Genomic DNA, 21,784 nt, shown 5'->3' with positions numbered 1-21,784 from the left:
AACAAAAGGAAGCAGGCAAGATGGGAAAGATCATCACCTCTTTTAATTTAGGAAAAGGAATGAGCAAAGCATAAGTGAGTATGGCCCCCCAACATTGTCGAGTAAAGCAATCAATTGGATGGGCTATGGGCTCCCTATAGGGTGCACAAGAAATCTTCACAGCTCAATCAACAATCCACTTTTATTCTAAAGCATTGATCTTAGTTTTCAATGTTAAATAAAAGGCACACGCAACAAATCATTATCAGAAATCATTTGTGCAGGGGACTGTTCATCCAAAATAAAATAAAAAGAGCAGAAAAGGTATCATAATATCACCGGTGGCAGGGAACTCAGAATGAATATTATGTCAAAATCTCGAGCTGTGCTGTTATCTCTCTTCCAAAGCACTTTACTTGGGTAGATGGCTTTATAAAAAGATCAAAAAGGAGGTGGCTTAGACTCAAAGCCAGCAAGGAATCCCAACCCCTTCACGAAAAGGACCCCAGGACATCACATTCTTCATCCCAAAAGCCTCTTTGCATTTCTTTAATTTACATCAAAAGGATGCAACACAATAAACCCAGCACCAACCACATTTTGCAAATCCCATGAAAAAATGGCTGCGACTGCTTCTGTTGCCATTGGAACTCGAGGAACCATTGGTTCACTCATCAAGAAGGAAATTGATTATTTTGCCAAGATTGAGCTTGAAAGATGCAGCAGCAGCTGCTCACAAAGGCCTCAAGCACCTGACATGCCTACTTCTGGCTGTAGCAGTTCGCCACCCACTTTCTGGCACTCCGTAATGTCGTGGCGAAGGAAGAAGAAGCGAAGCAGAAGTCGATTTGTCCCGAAAATATGCTCATCAGCTTTTGATGTTTCTGAAAGCAATCAGATGAATAAGATTTCCGGGTTCAATTACACGATCCTTCAGAATAATTTCCACAGCTTACACATGTAGATGATGTTCCATAATCTTCAGCTACCAAGCATCTTCTTAAATGCGAGTTGTTCGATGTTGCATCTCCTATAACGGATCCAATTCCGACAAGCCAGAGAAAGAAGGAACCAATCAGCTGTTTCAACCGTCAAGGTAATTTAGTTTTGGAGAAAATTTTCAATTCTTCTCAGGGGTACTTTGTTGTTTGTTCCTGCAATTGTATGGAGGGTCTGCATCCCTTAACAAGTTTCTTCTTGCAGGTCCATGAGAGAGAGAGAAGGGCAAGAAACAGTTCCTCTGGAAAATATTAGTTCTTCAATATTGTGGCCTTCACTACTCTTTCCTGTCACCCCAATCCACCACAAGTTCAAGATTTCTTGATTTCATTTGAGTTTCTATGCCTTCTCCATCCAATTGTCTTACAGAATTTGTGTAGCCATTTATTAGTTTTAGGTTGGTGGTGCAGGTAGCAGTTAGCACCAGCATCACCTGTACTTCACTTGAAATGCATATTCAAAATGTACACAAGAAGGAGCAAATACAATTGTAACTCAGTCCAGGTAAGACAATTGCATAAGAATCCAAAATCACTGTGAAAACATGCACAAAAAACAGAAGCATTTTATCTGGCACTTGCATCCTATCCAAATTAACTATGGCAGACAGAGAGAGTTGAATTATAACAGGAAAGATATGACTAAATCTGAAGACAAATTGCTATTTTTATTGACACACAAAATTGCTTTAAAACAATCTAGTTTCCACCGATGCATCAATTACTAACCTAACAGGAAGAGCCACCACCATATTTCAATAATAAAATGTTCGGCATAGCCTCTCAGAAGTGGACCTGACTGCTAGCCAACAATTTATTGGACCTGCAAAACATAAGCAGAGGGTGATGAGCTGAAGCCAAGAAAAATGCCGCGTCCTCTAGTATTTCCCTGAACACTCGCTTGGTATTGATGGCTGCAAAGTATCCCAGAATTTCCTCACTGAGGTAATCCAGCTTCAATTTCATTCCACTTTTCAACATTCTTTGAGAACCTCTCCTTGATTTGCCCAATAAGTTGCTTTGCCTCGTCGACCTTTGAAATGCTAACTAATCCATAAACAAGAGACTTCATCGTAGTGATATTTGGAACCCACCCCTTCTCCATGCTTTCGCCACAGATCTTGAAAGCAGTATCATAATCTCCTCCTCGACAATGGAAATAAACCAAAGTGAAATAGCAATCACTGTCAGGTTGGCAACCGCTGTTGATCATTCTCTTAAAAAGATTCTTAGCTTCATCCAGATTTCCTTCCCTACAGAATCCATGAATCAACTTACAGTATGTAACAGAGTTTGGTTTCATACCTCTCGACAACATCCCATCAAATAAAGCCTTCGCCTCTGATGATTTCTTCAATTTACAAAGACTCAGTATTCTTGCATTATATGTACTAACTCCACGCCGCACACCATATTTTCCCATCAAATTTATGACTTTCTCAACATCCTCGTACTTCTCTTCCTTATAGCATCCAGCAAGCCAGTTCGCAAAAGTAGTCGCATTTGGTTTGACACCCTTCCTGTCCATTTCCGCCACAATCGAATACACTGCACTCGCGGAACCCGACTTTGAAAACGCCTTGATTACTCTGTTATAAGTATCGAGATCTGGTTCGATACCATAAATCTTAGGAAACTCCATAAAAACCCGCTTCAGTTCCTTGTAGTCCTTAGCTACATTACAAGCAAATAGCAATGCATTAAGCGATTTAACCGAAGGACGCACACCCAGTTCATCAATTTGCTTGAAAGTGCGAATAGCATGATCGAGCATATTGGCCTGGCCATAGAGAATAATAGCGTGGCAAGCAAAACGCTCGTTTTTCAAGTCGGGACGAGACTTCAATTCCTCGAGGAACAGGCGAATCCCATCGAAATGCTTGGACTCTGAAAGCTTAGAAATAGCAACAGAGAAAGCGATGCGATCGAGATGTGATTCTGGAGTGAGAGTAGCAGCTCGGCAAATATCGATTATACGCTCAGGATTTTCCTCAACTTTCAGTAGGGACAATGCGGCCCTCGATTTCTGTTTAGCTGACAAAGGATTAGTGGAATCAGGGGAAAGGATTGTCGATAGACAACGGTAGTGAAGACGATGGTTGATGTAACTCGAATTCGAAGGGAAAGCATTGCGGAGGCGATAAAGAAGCGCCATAGCTCGAGAATGATTAGCAGAGAGAGAGAGAGAGAGATAAAGGGTTTAAGGTCTAGGGTTTTAAGAAGAGCTAGAAGACGAAGGCGGGCTTCCCGATCACGTGCAGGTGTGAAACAAGGAGATTAGTGAGCCCGTTAATCTTTGCCGTCGTTAGCATTTGAGAACGGAAAAGTATGACAAATGAACGGTAGGGATTGAGAGCTAACTGAAAGTACTATGTTACCCACAAAAATCCCTTCAAATTGAAAAAAAACAAGATAAAAGAAAGAAGGATTGAACCCGACGTGAATCGAACACGCAACCTTCTGATCTGGAGTCAGACGCGCTACCATTGCGCCACGGATCCTTTGATGACTGGTATCGTAAATAAATTATAATAATAAACATATACATGAAAATCGAAATGACAAATTTGTATATTTTTATAAATATAAATGCATTTATCTCAAAATATATACACCAAATTTTTAAATATTGTAATCGTTAATAATTTACTAAAAATTATTGACAATCCTCGGTCGTCATCTACTTACTGCATTGTACAAATTGAACCATCAACGATAAATTATAGCCTGAGTTGAAGTTACCTTTCTGATTAGTATTTTGCTTTCAAAATATTGATAGAGCCTAAAATTTTTAAAATTAGTTGAGCTATATTCACATTACCATTAATAAAAAAAAAAAAAAAAAAAAAAAAAAAAAAAANTAAATTTATTTTATTTTTAAAGGAGAAGTTTAAATAAATCATATCCTTTATTTCAACGGATTAACTTCAGTGATAAATGCTTGATCATGAGTGTAATAATGGATGATTATTACTGCCAAAATAATAATATTACTTAAAAGGATTAATGTTGAGTGGGCCCAAAATTATTATTTCTTTTATTGTTAAAAGTAGACCCAACCAAATATTAAAAAGCTAAAATAAACTATAATTAAAGTGAAAATAAATAATCCCGAGCTAATCAAACTCTAGGTTAATTTAACCTTTAAGTTGAGTCTAACCTAGAGTTATAAAGTCGAGTTCCTGATGAAGCTCCAAGTTAATTAACTTTGGTCAACGTTCGTGCTTAATCAGTCTATTTGCATCCAGATTTATAAGCTTAATTTGTAACGATTAAAAATAAAAATTAAATAATTATTTTAAAAAATATATAATTTATTATATGCATCCAGATTTTCACTAGTTGTTTTATAATTAATTTAAGCCTGACTTCATTATCACTAAGGAAATAAAAACAAATAAAACATAGCCGTCCAAATCCAGATTTGTAGATTTAAATAACCATAACCATTAGTAAATCCATTTAATTGACGTTAATTTACAAAATTTTAAATTTAGCCTTTTTTGTACTAAATCATTTCCTATTTTAAACATTTATTTTGTAATTTTAAATTTAATTATCATTAGAGATATATACGGGTATAGACATGGTAGCACCATATTTTTTTCACCATTTCACCCGATTATAATTTTGTATCTAATTTAATATTTGTATAAAAACCCAGCTCCACTGCTACCCGATATTGTTTTCTTTAGGCTTTATCTTTCGGGCTTCCCCTGCTTTAAAACGCCTATGGGGAAGGTTTCCACACTTTTATAAAGGTGATTTGTTCTCCTCCCCAACCTATGTGGGACATCACAATCCACCCCCTTTACGGCACAGCATCCTCGCTAGTACTCGTTCCTTTATCCAATCGATGTGGGACCGCCTCCAAATCTATCCCTTTGGGACCATCGTCCTTACTGTCACACCGCCTCGTGTCTACCCCTTCGGGGAACAGCGAGAAGGCCGACACATCGTCCGGTGACTGGCTCTGATACCATTTGTAACGACTTAGATCCACCGCTAGCAAATATTATCCTCTTTAGACTTTTCCATTCGGATTTTTCCTCAATGGTCTGTTAGGAAAAAGTTTCCACACCATTAAAGAGGTGATTTGTTCTCCCCTCCGACCTAGGTGGGACATCCCATTTGTAAAAAAGATAATCCAACTGGGCACAAGAAAGAAAAAGACAAGAAATAAAAGCAGGGATTATATAATTTATGTGGAGGGAAACATAAGTAGAATTGTTATTTTCTACGGCCTTTCCTGAATTATGAATTGATTACTTTGGAGAGACCGACCAAGGGCCGAAAGCCAAAATCAAAGAACAATCCCTCTTCTTCTTTGCCCTCTCTCCTCGCCGGCGTTGTGGTGGCTGTCTCGCCGGCGTTTGCTTGGCCGTGTCAATTTATCGGAACTTCGGTTCTCTGAATCTACGGTGGAGAGGAAGGGCGATAGTGATTAGTGAGAAAGTTTCTTCACTAATTGGGGAAAAATGGCGAGACTGCAGCTGAACTTGACGACGGCCATGGAGATGGGCGTTACGGCATCTAGCTGGTGGAATGACATCAACGAATCTACTTTTTGGCAGGATCGGATTTTCTACTCTCTCTGTGCTATATACGCGCTAGTCTCCGCCGTTGCTTTGGTATCTCTCTCCTGCTTCCGTACCTCATCTATCTAAATATGCTGTGTTCGAGAGCTCGTTATTGTTATGGTTTGAACTGTGTGTGTGTTTTTTTCCCTTTTTAGCTGATTGGTAGGTTTGAGTGCGTTCCAGTTTTCTAGAATTTCTCCTTGTACCAACGGACGGGCGCCAATGGTTATGGTTATGGTTTATTTAATGGAACTCTAGGAGAATGAGAATTTCATATTCCTGCAAGTACAATTCGTGTTTCCATTATTAATTCATAACTTTCCGGGTTTTGAATGCAAATCTCCAAGTTGTGTTTCCATTATTAATTCAGAACTTCTTTAAGCTTTCAAGAGAAAAATAGAGCTGTAGAATAGGAATTTTTGTTTAGATTTTGGGGATCCGGAACTTAGCTTGTGTACGTGCGTGCAGATTCAATTGATTAGGATTGAACTGAGAGTTCCTGAATATGGTTGGACAACACAGAAGGTTTTCCATCTAATGAACTTCATCGTCAATGGAGGTAATATAAAGATTATTGTTCGCTTTATTCTCAATGGAGGCATTTAAGGCTTTGATTGATAGTTTCAATTCTTACTCCGTGATTCAGTACGCGCAATTGTGTTTGGGCTCCACAAGCAAGTGTTTCTTTTGCAACCAAAAGTAAGTTTACTTGAGCAGTATCTGAACCTTTGATATCATTTATGATAATTTTCCTGTGCAATATCTGTATCTCAAATATTATTTGGGATTTGCATGGACTCAAATTTTCAGTTCTTATTTTTTTCACAGAAGGGAACAGACATTTGCCAATGTTATTTAGCCTACTTGTCGCAAAGCTGTTTTACGAGATCAAATATTGCATTAGCTTGCATGAATATTGAAGATGATGAAAACCTATATAAGAGATTACTTAATCGTATTGGTGTGTCTTTTGTGGAAGATTTTCTTACAAATGTTCTACAAATTTTGGAACTCTGGCAATTATTATAGGTTACTTTGAACTACTCCCTATCGTTTATGGCCTGTGCTTTCGGTTGTTCTTGAGACACTCGAGAGTTATTCTCAAGTTAACAGCCATTTTGTAAACAACACAATAGAAAACAATTTTCAAAACTAACAGTTTTTTTAACAACACTTCCAAATGGCATCTTCGTTTCTCTTTTTTTTCTTTTTATCGAACTTTCAGATAGTTGTTCATAGTCTATCTCCTCTTAAAATCTTTAAATGTGCCATGAATACTAAACCTTTTTACTGAAGTATGTCAACTAATTCTGATTCAGGTTCTACTGTTGTTATTATTGGAACTTCCTGGTCTTCTTTTTTTCTCAACGTACACACTCCTGGTCCTCTTCTGGGCAGAGATATACCACCAGGCAAGTTTTGTGTATTGTTTTGCTATCTATTTTCTTGCTTGCAATCAAGGCTGTCTTCCCTTTTTAGTGGCTGAGCTGTCGTTGATATTGCCATCATTTGGGGCACAATGAAGATTGCTGATTTTTCATTGATTGTTTTGTTGAACAGGCAAGAAGTCTGCCAACAGATAAACTAAGAACAGTTTACATTTCAGTCAACAGTGTGATATATCTTATACAGGTACACCACTTACTCTTAGCTACCCTTGTTTGGAATTCAAAAAGTAGCCAATTCATACTTTAAAATCTTTGATTGAATTCCGAATATTATTTGGAAGGGTGAAGGAATTCCTGGTATTCAAATTCATGAGGAGGGATTTTGCTGAATCATGTTATGTGTTGAACTCAACTCAAAGTTAATAACTAGTAATTTTTGGACAGGTTTGCATTTGGATTTACATCGGGGTGGATGACAACAGCCTGGTGGAATTCATTGGAAAAATTTTCATTGCAGGTTAGTCTTTGTATCCTCATTTCCTGTGTACAAGAGGTCCGCTTTTGTAGATTGGATCTAGAAGATAATTTTATCAGTACTAATCATTTTTTTTCCCTTTCTAACCACTGCTTCCTTTTTTTCATTTTCTCAGTGGTGTCGTTCATAGCTGCAGTAGGCTTCTTGATATATGGTGGAAGGTGAGTATCTGCTTCATGTCTGGTGGACATATTATTCAATGCATCGAGATTTTGTATAATCTTTGATTTTTTTTTTACTCTTCTCTTGTATGAAAATCTTTAGATTATTTTTCATGCTTAGACGTTTTCCGATTGAATCTAAAGGGAGAAGGAAGAAACTTCATGAGGTATGTGTCCAATTTATTAGTCCTCTATCATGATGTAACCACAAACGCCATTTTCTTCCTATTATATGAAGAAAGTTGAGTTATTTATGAAGATCTCTTTCTTCCATACCTGTATGTGATATTCCTGGTAACTGATAATGTGAAGTTTATAATTTATACAAACAAATTGTCTGGTCAAATTCCATTGACTTTTCTGTGGAAATTTGTTACAAGGGGGCAATAGGCTTAGAAGATTACTTGGTTTCTGCAACGTGTGCAATTTATTATTTATACATTAAACTTGAGCTGATTTTTTGGAAAATGTGATCGTTTTAAGCTTCAGATCTATCATATATATAAAAATCTATGATCTCCACATCCCAAGCTGTTCCCCAGGTTGTGCGATTTGTATATTAAAATTTGACATAAATGACGTTAATAGAAAAAGTAAACTCCTTCAATCATAAAGCAGGATTCATGATGTTATTTGCAGGCTTATAAACCATAATTTGTGGGTTTTCATGTATATTAAGGATCCACTTAATCATGCTTATTTTTTAAAAAATAATTGCAGGTTGGATCTGTAACCGCCATATGCTTCACCTGCTTCCTCATTCGATGCTTTGTGGTATGGTTCCATATCCTCCTTCTAGTAATGAAAACCCATCTTCTTTTGGGAACGCTTATTAAGCATAGGGTGTTATAAATGGATTGAATTCTGTGGTTGAAGAAACAAAACTTTTCTGACAATGCATGGAATTCACAAGTTGTTTTTTGTTTTTTTAACTGTTGAGTGCAGGTTGCTTTATCCGCTTTTGATGCAAATGCATCACTTGACGTTTTAGAACACCCCCTTCTGAATTTCATCTACTACTCGGTACTTCGCTTTACTATGCTTGTTCGTGCTTCGTATTTCTGTTTTCGGTATAATCCGCTTACTCTAGGCTGATATAAACCATTTTGTTGAACTTACAGTTGGTCGAAATTCTGCCTTCAGCATTAGTTCTTTACATATTACGCAAATTGCCTCCTAAGAGAATATCAGCTCAATACCACCCCATTCGCTAGTTAATATGCATGTTCCACTCTGAACACTTCCGCCCCTCCTTGGGTCTAATGTATGAAGAGGTGGGTCTAATGTGGCATTCTGCTGTAGCATGTGAGGTCAAAGAAAGACCGAGCTGTTTGCTGCTGGCTGAGAGATATTATGTAGCTCTTCCCCCGGTGTTGTTTGATTTGAACAACTTATTCTATTTGATCTAAATGTGCAAAATTAGATTTCTGTAAGGTGAAGTATTGTGTTTTGATCTGTATCAAAGTGTCGAGGAATCAGTGATCTGCTTGTAATTTATTTTTGCTTGTTGATGTTCTTGTTTGTGATTTTGTTCAGTATTTGTAAAGAAGTGATGAAGTAGATTTATTTGCGGACTTCTGAATTTCAACTCGAACACGATTCACAGTGTCATAGAAGTCCTAAATAACAACAAAAATTTTAAAAATCCAAACAGATGGCTGAGGCGGGTCGGAGACGGGGAATGTCTCCGCCTCATATTTGAATCATCCTCCTTACGAAAATTTTCATTTATTTTTTCAGAGCTTGGAATGAGAATTTCCGTAGAAAATTTCTACAGTATAAGAAAATTTTCGTCTCATGCAATATCAAGAGTATAAATACTTCAGAATTTTGTATGGAACTTAAAAAACATATCGTGGTGTAGCGGTCTCTTCATGTTACATCATTCTATTAGACTTATACTCCTTTGAAACGGGTACGTAAATTTTTTTAATTAAAAGAAATACTAAAATATAATAAATTTCCAACACAATTTTAAAGATTAAAAATAGAGATTGATATTTATAAAATAAATAAATTAACAAAATATTAAAAATTACAATTTGTTGTTTATTATTTGCATTAGAAAAGCTCACTCTTTAACTACTCTTCAAAAAAGTGTTAAATAAATATAAATTAAAAAAAAGTATAAAAAGAAAAAAAAAAAAAAAAAAAAAAAAAAANAAGACTTTCTCTGTTTCTCCCTCGCATTTTGAAATTCAAACAGACGAACAGTGTGGAGGAGCTTCAACTTCAACTGCGTTCTCCTTCTCAAGCAATTCCTCCCTGAAAGACCAAGAAATCTTCAAGTTCAAACCGGAGTTGCAGAGAATCAAGTCAAGCAGCCATGGAAGGAGAAGAACTACCTTGTCCCTCTCCTTCACCTTTTAAACCTCCTCCCTCTTCCATTTTCAAAGACATCTCAAACTTCAAAACCCCCAAGCGCCAATCCCGCATTTCCAATCTTCAATCTCCATGCCAACATTTCTTTACTGCTTCTAAGAGAACTCCTCTCGCTTCTTCGTCAATTCGCCGTCCGCGCCCTTCTTTGGCGCCTTCTTCGTCCGCTGCTCGGTCCAAGGCCTCCCGTAAACTCAAGGCGTTTGAGCTTGAGCAATCGCAGTCCTCTCGCAAGGCTCAGGTGAAGAAGGAACAATCTCTGAAGTCTTTAGCTAATTCTCTCACGGTTTGGCTTAATTTCTTGTTTGAGAACCCGAGATCTTGCGGATGCGATGGGCCTGTGGGCGACAATGGACGCAGCACTGGACCGCGAGGGAAGGGAAAGAGAGATTGCAATCGTCGTGCTGCAGTGGGAGTTGATATGGCGTGGCGATGCCCGAAGAGGCAGAGAGACTTGTCGTGGGGCTCTCCAAATGGCGATGTCGCCGAAAACGAAGTTGAGTTTTCGAATTCGAGGTATGTGAAGTTGAGGGAGTCGTTGAAAGATGTATGTAGCTTTGATGATTTGACGCAACGAATGCGGGTTTACTTGAGCTCGAATAATTGCAAGGATACTCTGGACATCATGGCTCAAGTGACTAAGGTTCGGTTTCAATTACATCCCTTCCCATTATATTTCTCCCTTTCTTTGGCTTGGCTGCAACAATTAGCGATTAGAGGAACGTTCTCACCTTTTTGAGCTCGATTAATTTCTTTCCCAAATATAGAATATACTCGTACCGTGTTCTGTTCGTTACAACTTTCAGCGATAATAATCCTAATTCTTGCCACAAATGCGGCAATACCGTAATCACAATCAAGATGTGGCTTGTGATGTGATAAACTTGAACCTTATGTGTTGCCTTTCAATGCTTGACCAAGATTATTATAGTCTGTCTCTTATACACTACCAGCATGGTTCTTCATTATTCTTACATGGGTTCTTCAATAATCTTATCGGAATTTCTAATATATTTTATTTGCTCTGTTTCTCAGAATATTGATGACGGAAGGTTAAAAATGAAGGCTCATTGCCCCATTGTAACTGACGTTGGACTGAAGGAGAGCACCACAAGAATCCTTATGTCTTACAACCCAATTTGGCTTCACATTGGATTGTACATCATATTTGGTGGTGATTCTTTGCTGTCCACTGAAGATGTGAACTCTGAACAAGATAATGCATTTCTGAAAATGGTCCTGGGGAAGCAGTTTTTTTCTCATTCTGGTCTGGCGAAGACATATTCTTATAACCGGATGGTTGAGGGTTTATATAGACCGGGATATTATGAAGCCTTGGGTAATATTATTCTGAAAAGATTTTTATTGCTAGTTCTTATTCTTGATAAAGCCAAGTGCCAGAGCAGTCTTCCTCTTGAGTATGGTATCGATGGCGTGGATGGGGGTTCTCCTTTGCTGTTCATCGCGCAATCTGTCATCAAATCAAGTCGTCAAATGATTAATGGTAATTAATACTTGCTCCACCCATTTTCTGCGGATAATCTGTAAGTTTAAAAGTTTATAACCTTTTTTTTTTTTTTTCTCTTGGTGCAATTAGATTTCCTGTCATCAAATGTAATGCATGGAGAAGGTAATCTGGTAGCACACTTGGTGATTATGGGGTATAAAGTATCTTACACTCAGGTAGTTGTTCTATATAACATGATCGGATGATCATTTTAACCTGAATCTTTATGCCCGTGACCACAAACATCAATAGTTTTTGTAGGAAATTGAAAATCACTAATTCAATAATGTCTACCCATATTGACTGACTTGGTTTAAATTGTTTATGGCCCTGCAGTTGCCCATTTCTGATTACGACTTCAAAATTACCAATTTATTTGTGGACATCCAAGATGGAGTCCGACTTTGCAGAGCCATTCAACTTTTGCTTAATGACTATTCGATTTTGACGGTAGTGTCATTTTTCATTCATGAAAATACAGCTTTTAATAACTGTTTCCCCCCTATTTTTAATTTTGTCCTAATTCTGCTGTCAGAAAATTGTAGTTCCATCAGATACTCATAAGAAGAACTTGACGAACTGTAGTAAGGCTATACAGTATCTTAAGCAGGCCGGTGTAGCATTACGCGATGAGGATGGAATGATAATTGTGGAAGATGATATTGCTAACGGAGATAAGGAAATGATCCTTTCTTTGCTCTCTAACATGTTTGTTCATCTTCAGGTACTCTAAAGTCCTCCTTTTTCTCTTTCTTGCCTTTTCATGATAATCACTCAACTTGTCTGTGTAACGTCTAATTGATTGTCAATGAGATGTAGCTCTCAAGTCCAAAAGTCATATTACTTTTTTTCTGTGTAAAAAATGCAGTTACCTCTTATAGTCAACAAAAACCTTCTAGTTGAAGAAGTCTGCAAGATTCGTGGGGTGGTCAGTATTATCCTTCCTCTTTGTTAGACTTTTAAAGGCCTCTTCACTCTCACTACAATCGTTGGTCCATTACTTTGTTACTATTTTACGTTCAATTTTATAATGTTTTCTTTATTAGATTTTTTTTTTCAAAAAAAAAAAAAAAAAAAATTTGATTCACATATACTTAATTCTTTTCCATCCAACAGGAAAAATCTGAAATTGTTAACTCCACACCCTTGGAAGTTCTTTTGAATTGGATCCAGGTACTGCTTTCAGTCCCGTCCTCTTTCGGCTTTCATTAAATTAGAACTACAACAAGGATCATAGTGGTGCATGTATTCCCCTTAATGTAAACGCAAGCCATGTTCTACCGTTTTGCGGGGAAACATGTAATGATTTTGCTCATGCATTTACCCAGATCAACTATAGGAATCTATAATCATGCTTTTCCTACCATTTTCTCACATTGAGTTTCTTTATGTTATTAACCATTCCAATTTTCAAGATAATTTCACGTGTATCTGTTGTGAAAGGTATTAGCAATTAGAAAGTTGTGGAAACATACATTAAGACGCGTATTTTATTAATATGAGAATAATTTTACTGCTATACATGATTTCAATTCTTTAGATTGGGGTTATAAAGATTTAGTATAGGGGAAAGCAGTTTACAAACTCCTTTCATTTTACTTTTATTCATTGCTCACTGTTTCAAACTTCAAATATATGAATTTATGAAGACGTTTTAGCTGAAAGGTTCTTGAGTTGAGGAAGCCTTCTCCTCTATGGTGCGTTTTCAACCTGTTTCAATTTCATAAAGATTTAGTGTATGGGAAAACATTGACTCTTTCTCCTTGCAATTGTTAAAATATGGCGATCCAGAAACCTATTTCTTCTGATTAAACTTGGAAAGTCTATTACTTCAGGTGGTCTGCGAGAACTATGATATAAAGATTAGCAACTTTTCTTCTTTGGTCAATGGAAAAGCAATATGGTGCCTACTTGATTACTACTTCCGTAAAGATCTTCACTGTTCTAGCTCTCCAAAGGTTGTGCATCCATCTAGTTACAACATCCTACTTGATTACTTCTTGATAGGTGTTGAACTCACTCCACTAATTTATGGATGGCCTTGCTTGTGCCTTACCTTGATGTATCCATCTAGATACAGGATCCTCAGAAGATGAATGGTGAGGAATCGATCATGTCTGTCACTCATTGTTCAGACTCGGCACATAATTTAATATTACTGCAAAAATTGACATCACTGTTGGGAGATTTTCCTGAGGTTAGTGTTTGACAAATGCATTCAATATATTTTTTAAGCGTGAATCTCAGTAAGGTACAATATACTTCAAGGACTTAAGTTCAAGATGTTAAAGAGTGCCTTTTATGGCGAGACATCATAAACAAATTAAAGATTGTATATATTAACATTATTTTATTGTAAAGCATCAGACAATGGAAAAGTAAATAAATGAGGCTTTATTTAAGAGATTGTTTAGAGATATAGGCATCCAAGCAACTTCCTATCCTTTTAAAAAATAAGATAATAAAAAAAAAGTTGTGATGTGTTCCTTACCGAGGGCATGTTTTATAATGCCATCTTGTGCACGAGAAATTATTCGAGGAGGCTGAAATAATATGGCTAACATGTTGGATGTGGGACTAATATGGTTTACACTATGCATTAAGGGTTTTATAAGGGAAAATATTTTGTTGTTCAGCGTGTCCCTCTTACATTAAGGGACATATTGATATGTAGATGTATTGAAATTAGCGATGGATAAAATGATGCTGGGGAATGAACAAACTCCTTGAGAAATTTTGTGCATGTTTGTTCTGATAAAGTTGAAACAATTAGATGTTACGGCTTGAGAGTAATTACATTGTTGAATTTGAAAAATTAGCAGCTTTCTCGTATTATTTAAATTTGTGTCTATCTGTCGTACAATTATGTCAAGGCATAATTATTTATGACTTTATTTCGTATAACAGATTCTGCAAATCAGTGATATACTTGAGTATGGTGGTGCGTGTAGTGACCGCAGTGTCATAATTTTGTTGACTTTCCTTGCATCAGAGTTGATTGTGAAGAAAAGCGTGGTAATGTTCCACAGGCTCGAGTTGTACTTGGATCCATTATTGTTCATACCATGTTTCATATCTTGAAACACATTTATTCTTTTTTCTAGGATCTACTGAATTTCCATAAACTATTGGACTGCGATTGTCAAAGCCCAAATAAAATACATTTCTGTTCCAGGCAGTATGTCTTGAATTCAGTTGCCGCGCCAAATATTGACGGTTTTGATGTGCAGAACACTGGAGGTTGCTTTTTTCACTCTGATTTTATGTTTGTGAAGGGATTGCCTAAAGTAAACATTTTGCTTTCTTTTTTGAACGTATAAGGACATAAACGTACATGCACTTTGTACATGCTGCATAAAACATACACAGGTTTTTCAATTTTATCCATTCTCTCTCTTTAAGTAAGCATAAACTTGGCATGGAATCAGTTTTTAAGCATAGTCTTCTCTTGCCTTAAAATTTTTGCATTTCCCTTCAGAAACAGATGGTGCCAAAAAATTCAAGACTATTCGGGCATGGTGGCAGGATATGGTTGAACAGAACAAGAGATCCTTTTCAAAGCCAGACGCCTCTTCATTATTCCTTCCATCCAGAAAAGAGGGAAACCAAAAGCAAAAAGGTATTGGGATGTCAGCTATTGATATATTTATTACTTGATTGTAGTCGAGTTAGCGTATACTTTTTGTTGGTTGGTTCCTTGTCTTCTTTGTTGAACGATCNTTCAAAGCCAGACGCCTCTTCATTATTCCTTCCATCCAGAAAAGAGGGAAACCAAAAGCAAAAAGGTATTGGGATGTCAGCTATTGATATATTTATTACTTGATTGTAGTCGAGTTAGCGTATACTTTTTGTTGGTTGGTTCCTTGTCTTCTTTGTTGAACGATCAATTCTTAATCTTTAAATGCTCATAGTTCCAAAAGGTTGGACTAAGTCTGATATAATTAGATTTTTTGTTCTTTCATACTCAATAACAACGGTTCTTATGCTTTTATTGGAACTATGCCCGTGCTCGACTGTTTAAACATTTCTCTGAGCATTGGATGCTAATTATCTTTTCTCCTCATTTTATTCATCTATTACGAGATTTAATCTTATTTCTTCATTGAAATTTCGCATTTCTTTTTTTTTCTTTTTTGGTTATTATATTACGGTTCATTTTCTCTCTATACTTAAAACACTAATTATGGTCCTCATTGTTAAATACATGCCAGATACACACTACTAAAAGCACAAATGAGTATGATGTGACACAATTGTTTAGTTAAACATAATAATTTTGAGTTTAAAACAGAACGTTTTGGAAGTTTTTAGAACGAAAATGAAACAAGTAGGAAAGTAGAGACTGAAATAAGAATTGAACTTTTATTGTTGTTTTTATGTTTACTGGGATTCCTCTGTAAAATTTTGCAGAAGATGCCGCTAGAATCATTCAATCATATTACAGAAGATTGGTTGAACGTCGCAAGTTTATTAATTTGACGGATAGAATTTCTTTCTTACAAAGATCTATCAAAGCATGGTTAATTAGGAGGAGGAAATTAGCTTGTACAGAACCAGATACTGCTCACGCTTTTCAATGCGGTATGGTGTTTTGTACTTAGTTAATTTGCTTCTGAATATGTAGTTAAAATGGTCGTATAATAAAACTCACCATGACAAAAGTTGCTGTATTGATGATACAGAAAGGCCAAAACAGCTCGAAGTTATTGAGAGATATAGCACACTCACAGTGTACAGATGTGGCCTCTCGACTTTACAGAGATCAGCAATATGTATTCAACGAGCAACAAGGAATTGGATGATTAGAAAAAAACAAATTAGCAGAGAAGTAGCTCATCTAAATATCGACAGATGTGACCGTGCAGTTACTCATCTAAATATAGCATCAATCGCAGATGGAGATATAGGCATTCGTGATCAAATAAAAGAAGCATCTGAATTACAAATAGTTGCTGAGGAGTGTCCTATATTGAACAAGGATGTAGTGGTAAGCGAAGCGTTCTGCAAACACCTTGCTGCCACTCAAATTCAAAGTTATTTTCGTGGTTGGTTGTTGAGAAGGCAGTTTCTGAGTCTAAGGAGGGCCACAATAGTAATTCAAAAAAATATTCGTATGTTAAGAAGTTGGAAAGAATATAAACATTACAAAAATGGAGTGAAATCTGCCCTTGTAATTCAATCTTCGGTTCGTGGATGGATTGCCAGGAGAGAAGGTCATAGGCATAGGCGTCTCGTTATTCAAGTTCAAGTAAGTCTTATTGGGACTTATGATTTTACTATCTCGGCATGATATACTTGATCCCTTTGTTTCATTTCTTGAAAGTTCTATATATGTTTTAACACATGTTTTACTTGTTCTAATGCTAATATTTGACATAATTAAATGATGTGAATTGTTTGATTGATATAGAGTTTTTGGCGTCGTTGGCTGGCACGAAAGAATTTTTTGCTGCAGAGACAGTCCATCATAAAGATCCAGACTGCTACGCGTTGCATGATTACTCGTATAGCATTTCGTAGGCATAGACATGCAGCTATAGAAATTCAACGACACTTAAGGGGACAAATTGCTCGAAAGAAGCTATTAGGTATTTTGTCTACACGTTTAGTGATAGTCTTATGTTTTTGTTTTAGTTCCATTTCTCATACCGCTTTAATGTTTAGGTGCGGCTTCTGAGCTTCGTTCAGCGTCTAACAATGGCAATTTATCCAGAGGCAGCTGCAATATGTTTGAGTTGAAGTTAGTTTCAAGTTCAATTCTTAAACTACAACGTTGGTGGAAGGGTGTTTTATTGCTTAGATTAAGATCAAGGTCCGCAATAGTTATCCAGTCTCATGTCCGAGGGTGGATATCTAGACGAAGGGCTGCTACAGAAAGACACCATATTGTCTTGATCCAAGTAAGTGTTATAGTTCTATATTGTTTAACGTTATATCAGTTACATGCTGTCAAAAGAATTCACACGGTAGTGGAGAAGTCCAAGAGGTTGCTAGGTCTGTCTTCACTCCTAACATTGTGACGCCATGTCGGTTTAATATAGCGAAGTAGATATTGCATTCTATACTCTTCGAAGAACCATATTGCATTCTATGGGGGGCGGTGTTACTACCGCATAGGCGAAGTGTTGGGCTATCATAGCGTTTTTAACTGTCATATTACTTTCTCAATAATGTCACCACAAAAGTGTCCAACTCTGAAACCCAAAATCTACACATTAGGTAGCTCAAATTTTAGAAATGAAGTGTAACTTCTAAATTTTATCTTCCCTTGAATTTGATAGTCACACTGGAAAGGTCACCTAGCAAGAAAACGATCAAGAGGGCAGTTACGAGACCTGCGCTTAAGAGTGCAAAACTCTGCTGCAAATGTGGATGATGGCAAGCGTATTATAAACAGATTAGTTGTAGCACTTACAGAATTGCTGAGCATGAGAAGCGTTAGAGGCATTCTTCACACCTGTGCAACTTTAGGTATGTAATATGTCGATGATAATTTTATCCCATATGCATGTTACCTCTATCCTTGCTCATATGGAATACGGTTAATATAGTTTCTATTTCTGCTTTAAGTTTAGTATGGAGCATGAACTACAAATTATATGTTCAAGGATTTAACAACGTGGACTACAAAATTTATGTTCCAGGAGTTAAATTTGGCAATTCATGGATGAAGTATGGTGTTCTTTTGTGAGCATGCTATTAAATTAAAACAACTACACCAAATTAAGATGTGCTAGTAATTTACACGTTCATTTTTTTCCTGAATTTTTCTTAAATCATTTGTCATTTGACTGAAAAGCAATATTTGGTGGACGAATCTGCTTTATAGATATGGCGACAGGGCATTCTCAAAAATGCTGCGAAACCCTTGTTGCTGCTGGAGCTATTAGTACTTTGCTGAAGCTCATTCGGTCAGTCAGCCGAAGCATACCTGATCAGGAAGTCCTGAAGCACGCGCTCTCTACTTTAAGAAACTTATCACGCTATCCCCATCTTATTGAAGTGCTAATTGACACTCATGGATCCGTAGAAATACTTCTCTGGGAGCTGCTAAGGTTTCTTAAGATAATTTTGGAACATTACGATACTTCTAATTTATTTCTTTTCATTATAACTAAAGGCTATCTGTCAATAACTTGTATTCAGGAATAAGGAGGATGGCTTCTTTATTGCCTCGGAAGTTTTGAAGAGGATCTGCAGAAATGAAAAAGGCATTGAAGCAGTGCGCAAGTCAAGTGCCCTTTTAAAGAGACTAAACAGTCTTGCAGAGGAACTTGCGAGAAAGGCAAGCAATGAGAAGAGGTAAGATTCTAACTCAAGGAATTCAACTTCGAGAAAGGCAAGCAGTGTCAATAGAATCACACTATTTTTCATGCAGAAATGCTCGGGGTCTTGATGGGAGAGAGAGCATAGAGAGACGATTGAAAGAAGCTGTTGAACTTCTAAAGTTGATAACAAATGGTAACGCTCAGCCACGCTACCATTAAATCTGTTTGCTAGGCCTAACCTTAACATGGAGAAATGTTTTTAGACTATGTCCATAGAACTAAGAGATGTATATTTATTAGAGCATAGTGTACAGATTACCACTGCTAACAAGATATTAGGCCCTTGACAACCTGAACGCCTGTGGCTGTGGCCTGTGGGTGGGAAATCTGTACTTGGTGTGCGTGATTTATGCACAATCCAACGCCTAGACGTTGTTGAGATATTCAGCATTTTGAATATTGTGAAAAAGCTGCAAGCATCTTTTTGCAGTCCAACTACAATTTACTATGTGATAGAACGGTTGTTGCTTACTTTTATGTTGATTTCTTGGCGCTGATGTGATTGGTTGCATGTCCAGCTACACTTATGAGAAGCCACCTGCTCTTGATCTGGCTTTTTGTGAATGGTGAATTGGCCTTTGGGACTCCAAAATATCAGACTTCAATTTTGGTGCCTTCTGAAGCCCAAAAGGGCATTGATTCTCTCGTTAAAGTAATCAGTTTCCTTGAGACAAAGGCAAGTTGATAAAACTTTTAATTACAAGGTTGGCCTTCCCACTTTGACAGTGTCGTGTAAATTTTACCATAATAGCCTTGAGCCTTTAAAATTAGAATTATATATATATATATATATTTAATAGATTTCAAAACTATTAATTTTTTATTTAATACTTTTAAACTTTTTAAAAATATTTTAATAAATTTAGAGACTTATATATAACATTAAAAATTTAGGTAAATTTTATGCCTAATACATTTAAGTAGTGTTATTTGCTTAATTTTAAAAATAAAAAAATTAAGACTTTGTTCGATAATAACTTTATATTTTTTTCTATAAAATTAAGGTAGACATATTTTTTTAAAATCAAGTTAAGTTTTAATGATAAAAAAAACTTTTGAAAAAAATTAGATTTTATTTTTAAAATTGTACTTAAAATTCAATTGTTTAGGAAAAAAGGTGAAAATTTTATCACAAATTATAGTCAAAAGCGCTTCTTCCTGTATTTTTAACCCCAATTGTTTAAACAATAAATACTTAAAAAAATTAAGTGTAAAACCAAATAATGTTATTAAACACGTCATAATTATTTTTAGTAATTTACTACGTGAATTCAGAGCACATAGAGCGCGTGGCTTTTAACTAAGTCGTTTTTGCCTCGAACGTTAGGCGCGAAAGTATAACTTATTAGAATTAGAAATTTAATAAATAAAAATATTTCGCGCCAAAATTCAGAGCCGTCTTAGCTCAGTGGTAGAGCGCGTGGCTTTTAACCACGTGGTCGTGGGTTCGATCCCCACAGACGGCGATTGTATTCATAATTTTCCCGTATGAGTGATACCAAAGACGCGTTTCATCACTTCATTGGCAGTTCATTAAGTAACGTAATCCTGTATAAGGTTGAAACAATTTAATTTTTTTCACGCGAAAATTCAGAGCCTTCTTAGCTCAGTGGTAGAGCGCGTGGCTTTTAACCACGTGGTCGTGGGTTCGATCCCCACAGACGGCGATTGTATTCATAATTTTCTCGTATGAGTGGTACCAAAGACGCGTTTCATCACTTCATTGGCAGTTCATTAAGTAACGTAATCCTGTATAAGGTTGAAAAAGTTTAATTTTTTTCACGCCAAATTTCAGAGCCGTCTTAGCTCAGTGGTAGAGCGCGTGGCTTTTAACCACGTGGTCGTGGGTTCGATCCCCACAGACGGCGAATATGTTTATAATTTTCCCGTATGAATGATACCAAAGACGCGTTTCATCACCTCAATGGCATTTTAGAAGGGTAACATAATCCTTTGTGACTTCGATGAATCTAATTCATTGGGATCAATCGTCTCCAATCACAGATTCTAAATCTAACAATATGTGGATATCGAAACGTCTTTTTTTTCCTGCTCGTGAGAAATTAATCAAACTTCCAATGAAAGGAAAAGAGAAGGCAGAACCAGCAAACTTGGAATCGAAATCGTCAATCGTTCGAGTTTCGAATCCCGATCAAATCAAGCAGCCCTAGCAAGAAGTTGAAGTTGATCAGAAGAATCAGTCTGGTGAATGACAGAGCGTGTCCTTAAAGACCTAGGCACCGTAATCTCCAAAACTCCATTCTCAAATCCAGCCGAAATCGCATCCACATCGACCAAAACCGGAAGCCGAAACTTCCTCGAGAAGCTCTTCGCAGGCACCGTAACTCCATCCACAGCCTGCGTTCGAATAATTAGGTATCGCGAATCTTCCACCTCCACTTTTATCTCCTCCTTCCGAACACCTACGCGTCAAATTGACAAATCAAAAAACGATTCAGAAATTCAAACGGCACGAGAAACCTACAGCAAGAAAGGAATCGAACAAATCGGAGGAAGTACCAGGCAGATCGGCCGAGAAAACGTGAGACTCGGAGGTTTGAGCCCAGTGCACGTAGTTCTGAGGAACGGCGTAATGGTAGTAAGGAAAGAGGAGACGAGGAGATAGTGAGTTGTGCAGGGAAGCAGGATGAGAGGTTGAAATCTCCATTGTTGATAGCTTTGGGAAGGAAGATTTCTGTTTCGCGGGCTCTCGGCGGGCCCAATGAGACCAGAAGTGGATAGGGTCTTAACGACGCTCGCCTTAGCCTTAAATAGAAAAATTGGATATTTTGGCAAGTTGCAGGCTTGAGGGCATTTTCGTCAAAGTGACATCAAGTTACTCTTTATTCGTTTAAATCCTTCGGAGCGCGATTGGATTACATATGGTTGAAGTTAAGTAAAAAATAATAAAATAAATAAATAAATAAAT

At 36.9% G+C, this 21,784-nt stretch overlaps 4 protein-coding genes and 4 non-coding genes across 10 annotated transcripts; 5 read left to right on the top strand and 3 right to left on the bottom strand.

Annotated features, from left to right (window-relative positions):
• Nucleotides 1–155: 155 nt before the first annotated feature.
• Nucleotides 156–3,187, bottom strand: LOC111782478 (pentatricopeptide repeat-containing protein At1g61870, mitochondrial-like). 2 transcript variants are annotated; one of them, XM_023663234.1, is made up of 2 exons: nt 1,707–3,187; nt 156–1,421 (listed from the first exon to the last, which is right to left on the bottom strand). In XM_023663234.1, the coding sequence occupies exon 1, from the start codon at nt 3,130–3,132 to the stop codon at nt 1,915–1,917; it is 1,218 nt and encodes a 405-aa protein (XP_023519002.1). In that variant the 5' UTR covers nt 3,133–3,187; the 3' UTR covers nt 156–1,421; nt 1,707–1,914. The 2 variants fall into 2 exon arrangements, with proteins under 2 accessions (XP_023519002.1, XP_023519003.1); XM_023663235.1 differs by having other exon boundaries at nt 156–1,411.
• Nucleotides 3,188–3,406: 219 nt separating this feature from the next.
• On the bottom strand, nt 3,407–3,478 carry TRNAW-CCA. The gene has a single exon. It is a non-coding gene; the product is annotated as a tRNA-Trp (tRNA).
• Nucleotides 3,479–5,196: 1,718 nt separating this feature from the next.
• LOC111782477 (tobamovirus multiplication protein 1) lies at nt 5,197–9,215 on the top strand. The gene is made up of 11 exons (XM_023663233.1): nt 5,197–5,608; nt 6,026–6,116; nt 6,204–6,256; nt 6,877–6,969; nt 7,118–7,189; nt 7,390–7,462; nt 7,596–7,641; nt 7,745–7,808; nt 8,362–8,415; nt 8,587–8,664; nt 8,763–9,215. Exons 1-11 carry the CDS (start codon nt 5,456–5,458, stop codon nt 8,853–8,855), a joined length of 870 nt encoding a protein of 289 aa, XP_023519001.1. The 5' UTR covers nt 5,197–5,455; the 3' UTR covers nt 8,856–9,215.
• A 632-nt stretch (nt 9,216–9,847) lies between these two features.
• Nucleotides 9,848–19,326, top strand: LOC111782475 (abnormal spindle-like microcephaly-associated protein homolog). Of its 2 annotated transcripts, none has more exons than XM_023663232.1 (20): nt 9,848–10,663; nt 11,056–11,524; nt 11,618–11,703; nt 11,864–11,977; nt 12,063–12,251; nt 12,396–12,455; nt 12,644–12,700; nt 13,363–13,485; nt 13,608–13,724; nt 14,435–14,542; nt 14,632–14,767; nt 15,006–15,146; nt 15,938–16,108; nt 16,210–16,775; nt 16,938–17,115; nt 17,192–17,427; nt 17,809–17,998; nt 18,357–18,582; nt 18,674–18,829; nt 18,906–19,326. In XM_023663232.1, the coding sequence occupies exons 1-20, from the start codon at nt 9,968–9,970 to the stop codon at nt 19,012–19,014; spliced, it is 4,128 nt and encodes a 1,375-aa protein (XP_023519000.1). In that variant the 5' UTR covers nt 9,848–9,967; the 3' UTR covers nt 19,015–19,326. The 2 variants fall into 2 exon arrangements, with proteins under 2 accessions (XP_023519000.1, XP_023518999.1); XM_023663231.1 differs by having other exon boundaries at nt 13,602–13,724.
• A 923-nt stretch (nt 19,327–20,249) lies between these two features.
• TRNAK-UUU lies at nt 20,250–20,321 on the top strand. The gene has a single exon. It is a non-coding gene; the product is annotated as a tRNA-Lys (tRNA).
• A 129-nt stretch (nt 20,322–20,450) lies between these two features.
• Nucleotides 20,451–20,522, top strand: TRNAK-UUU. The gene has a single exon. It is a non-coding gene; the product is annotated as a tRNA-Lys (tRNA).
• A 129-nt stretch (nt 20,523–20,651) lies between these two features.
• Nucleotides 20,652–20,723, top strand: TRNAK-UUU. The gene has a single exon. It is a non-coding gene; the product is annotated as a tRNA-Lys (tRNA).
• A 50-nt stretch (nt 20,724–20,773) lies between these two features.
• LOC111782474 (15.4 kDa class V heat shock protein) lies at nt 20,774–21,615 on the bottom strand. The gene is made up of 2 exons (XM_023663230.1): nt 21,376–21,615; nt 20,774–21,278 (listed from the first exon to the last, which is right to left on the bottom strand). The coding sequence occupies exons 1-2, from the start codon at nt 21,521–21,523 to the stop codon at nt 21,013–21,015; spliced, it is 414 nt and encodes a 137-aa protein (XP_023518998.1). The 5' UTR covers nt 21,524–21,615; the 3' UTR covers nt 20,774–21,012.
• Nucleotides 21,616–21,784: the final 169 nt, after the last annotated feature.

Source organism: Cucurbita pepo, chromosome LG20 (genome assembly GCF_002806865.2).
Source record: "Cucurbita pepo subsp. pepo cultivar mu-cu-16 chromosome LG20, ASM280686v2, whole genome shotgun sequence".
In the NCBI taxonomy this organism is placed as follows: Eukaryota; Viridiplantae; Streptophyta; class Magnoliopsida; order Cucurbitales; family Cucurbitaceae; genus Cucurbita; species Cucurbita pepo.
This window is presented reverse-complemented; position numbering and strand designations above follow the sequence as displayed.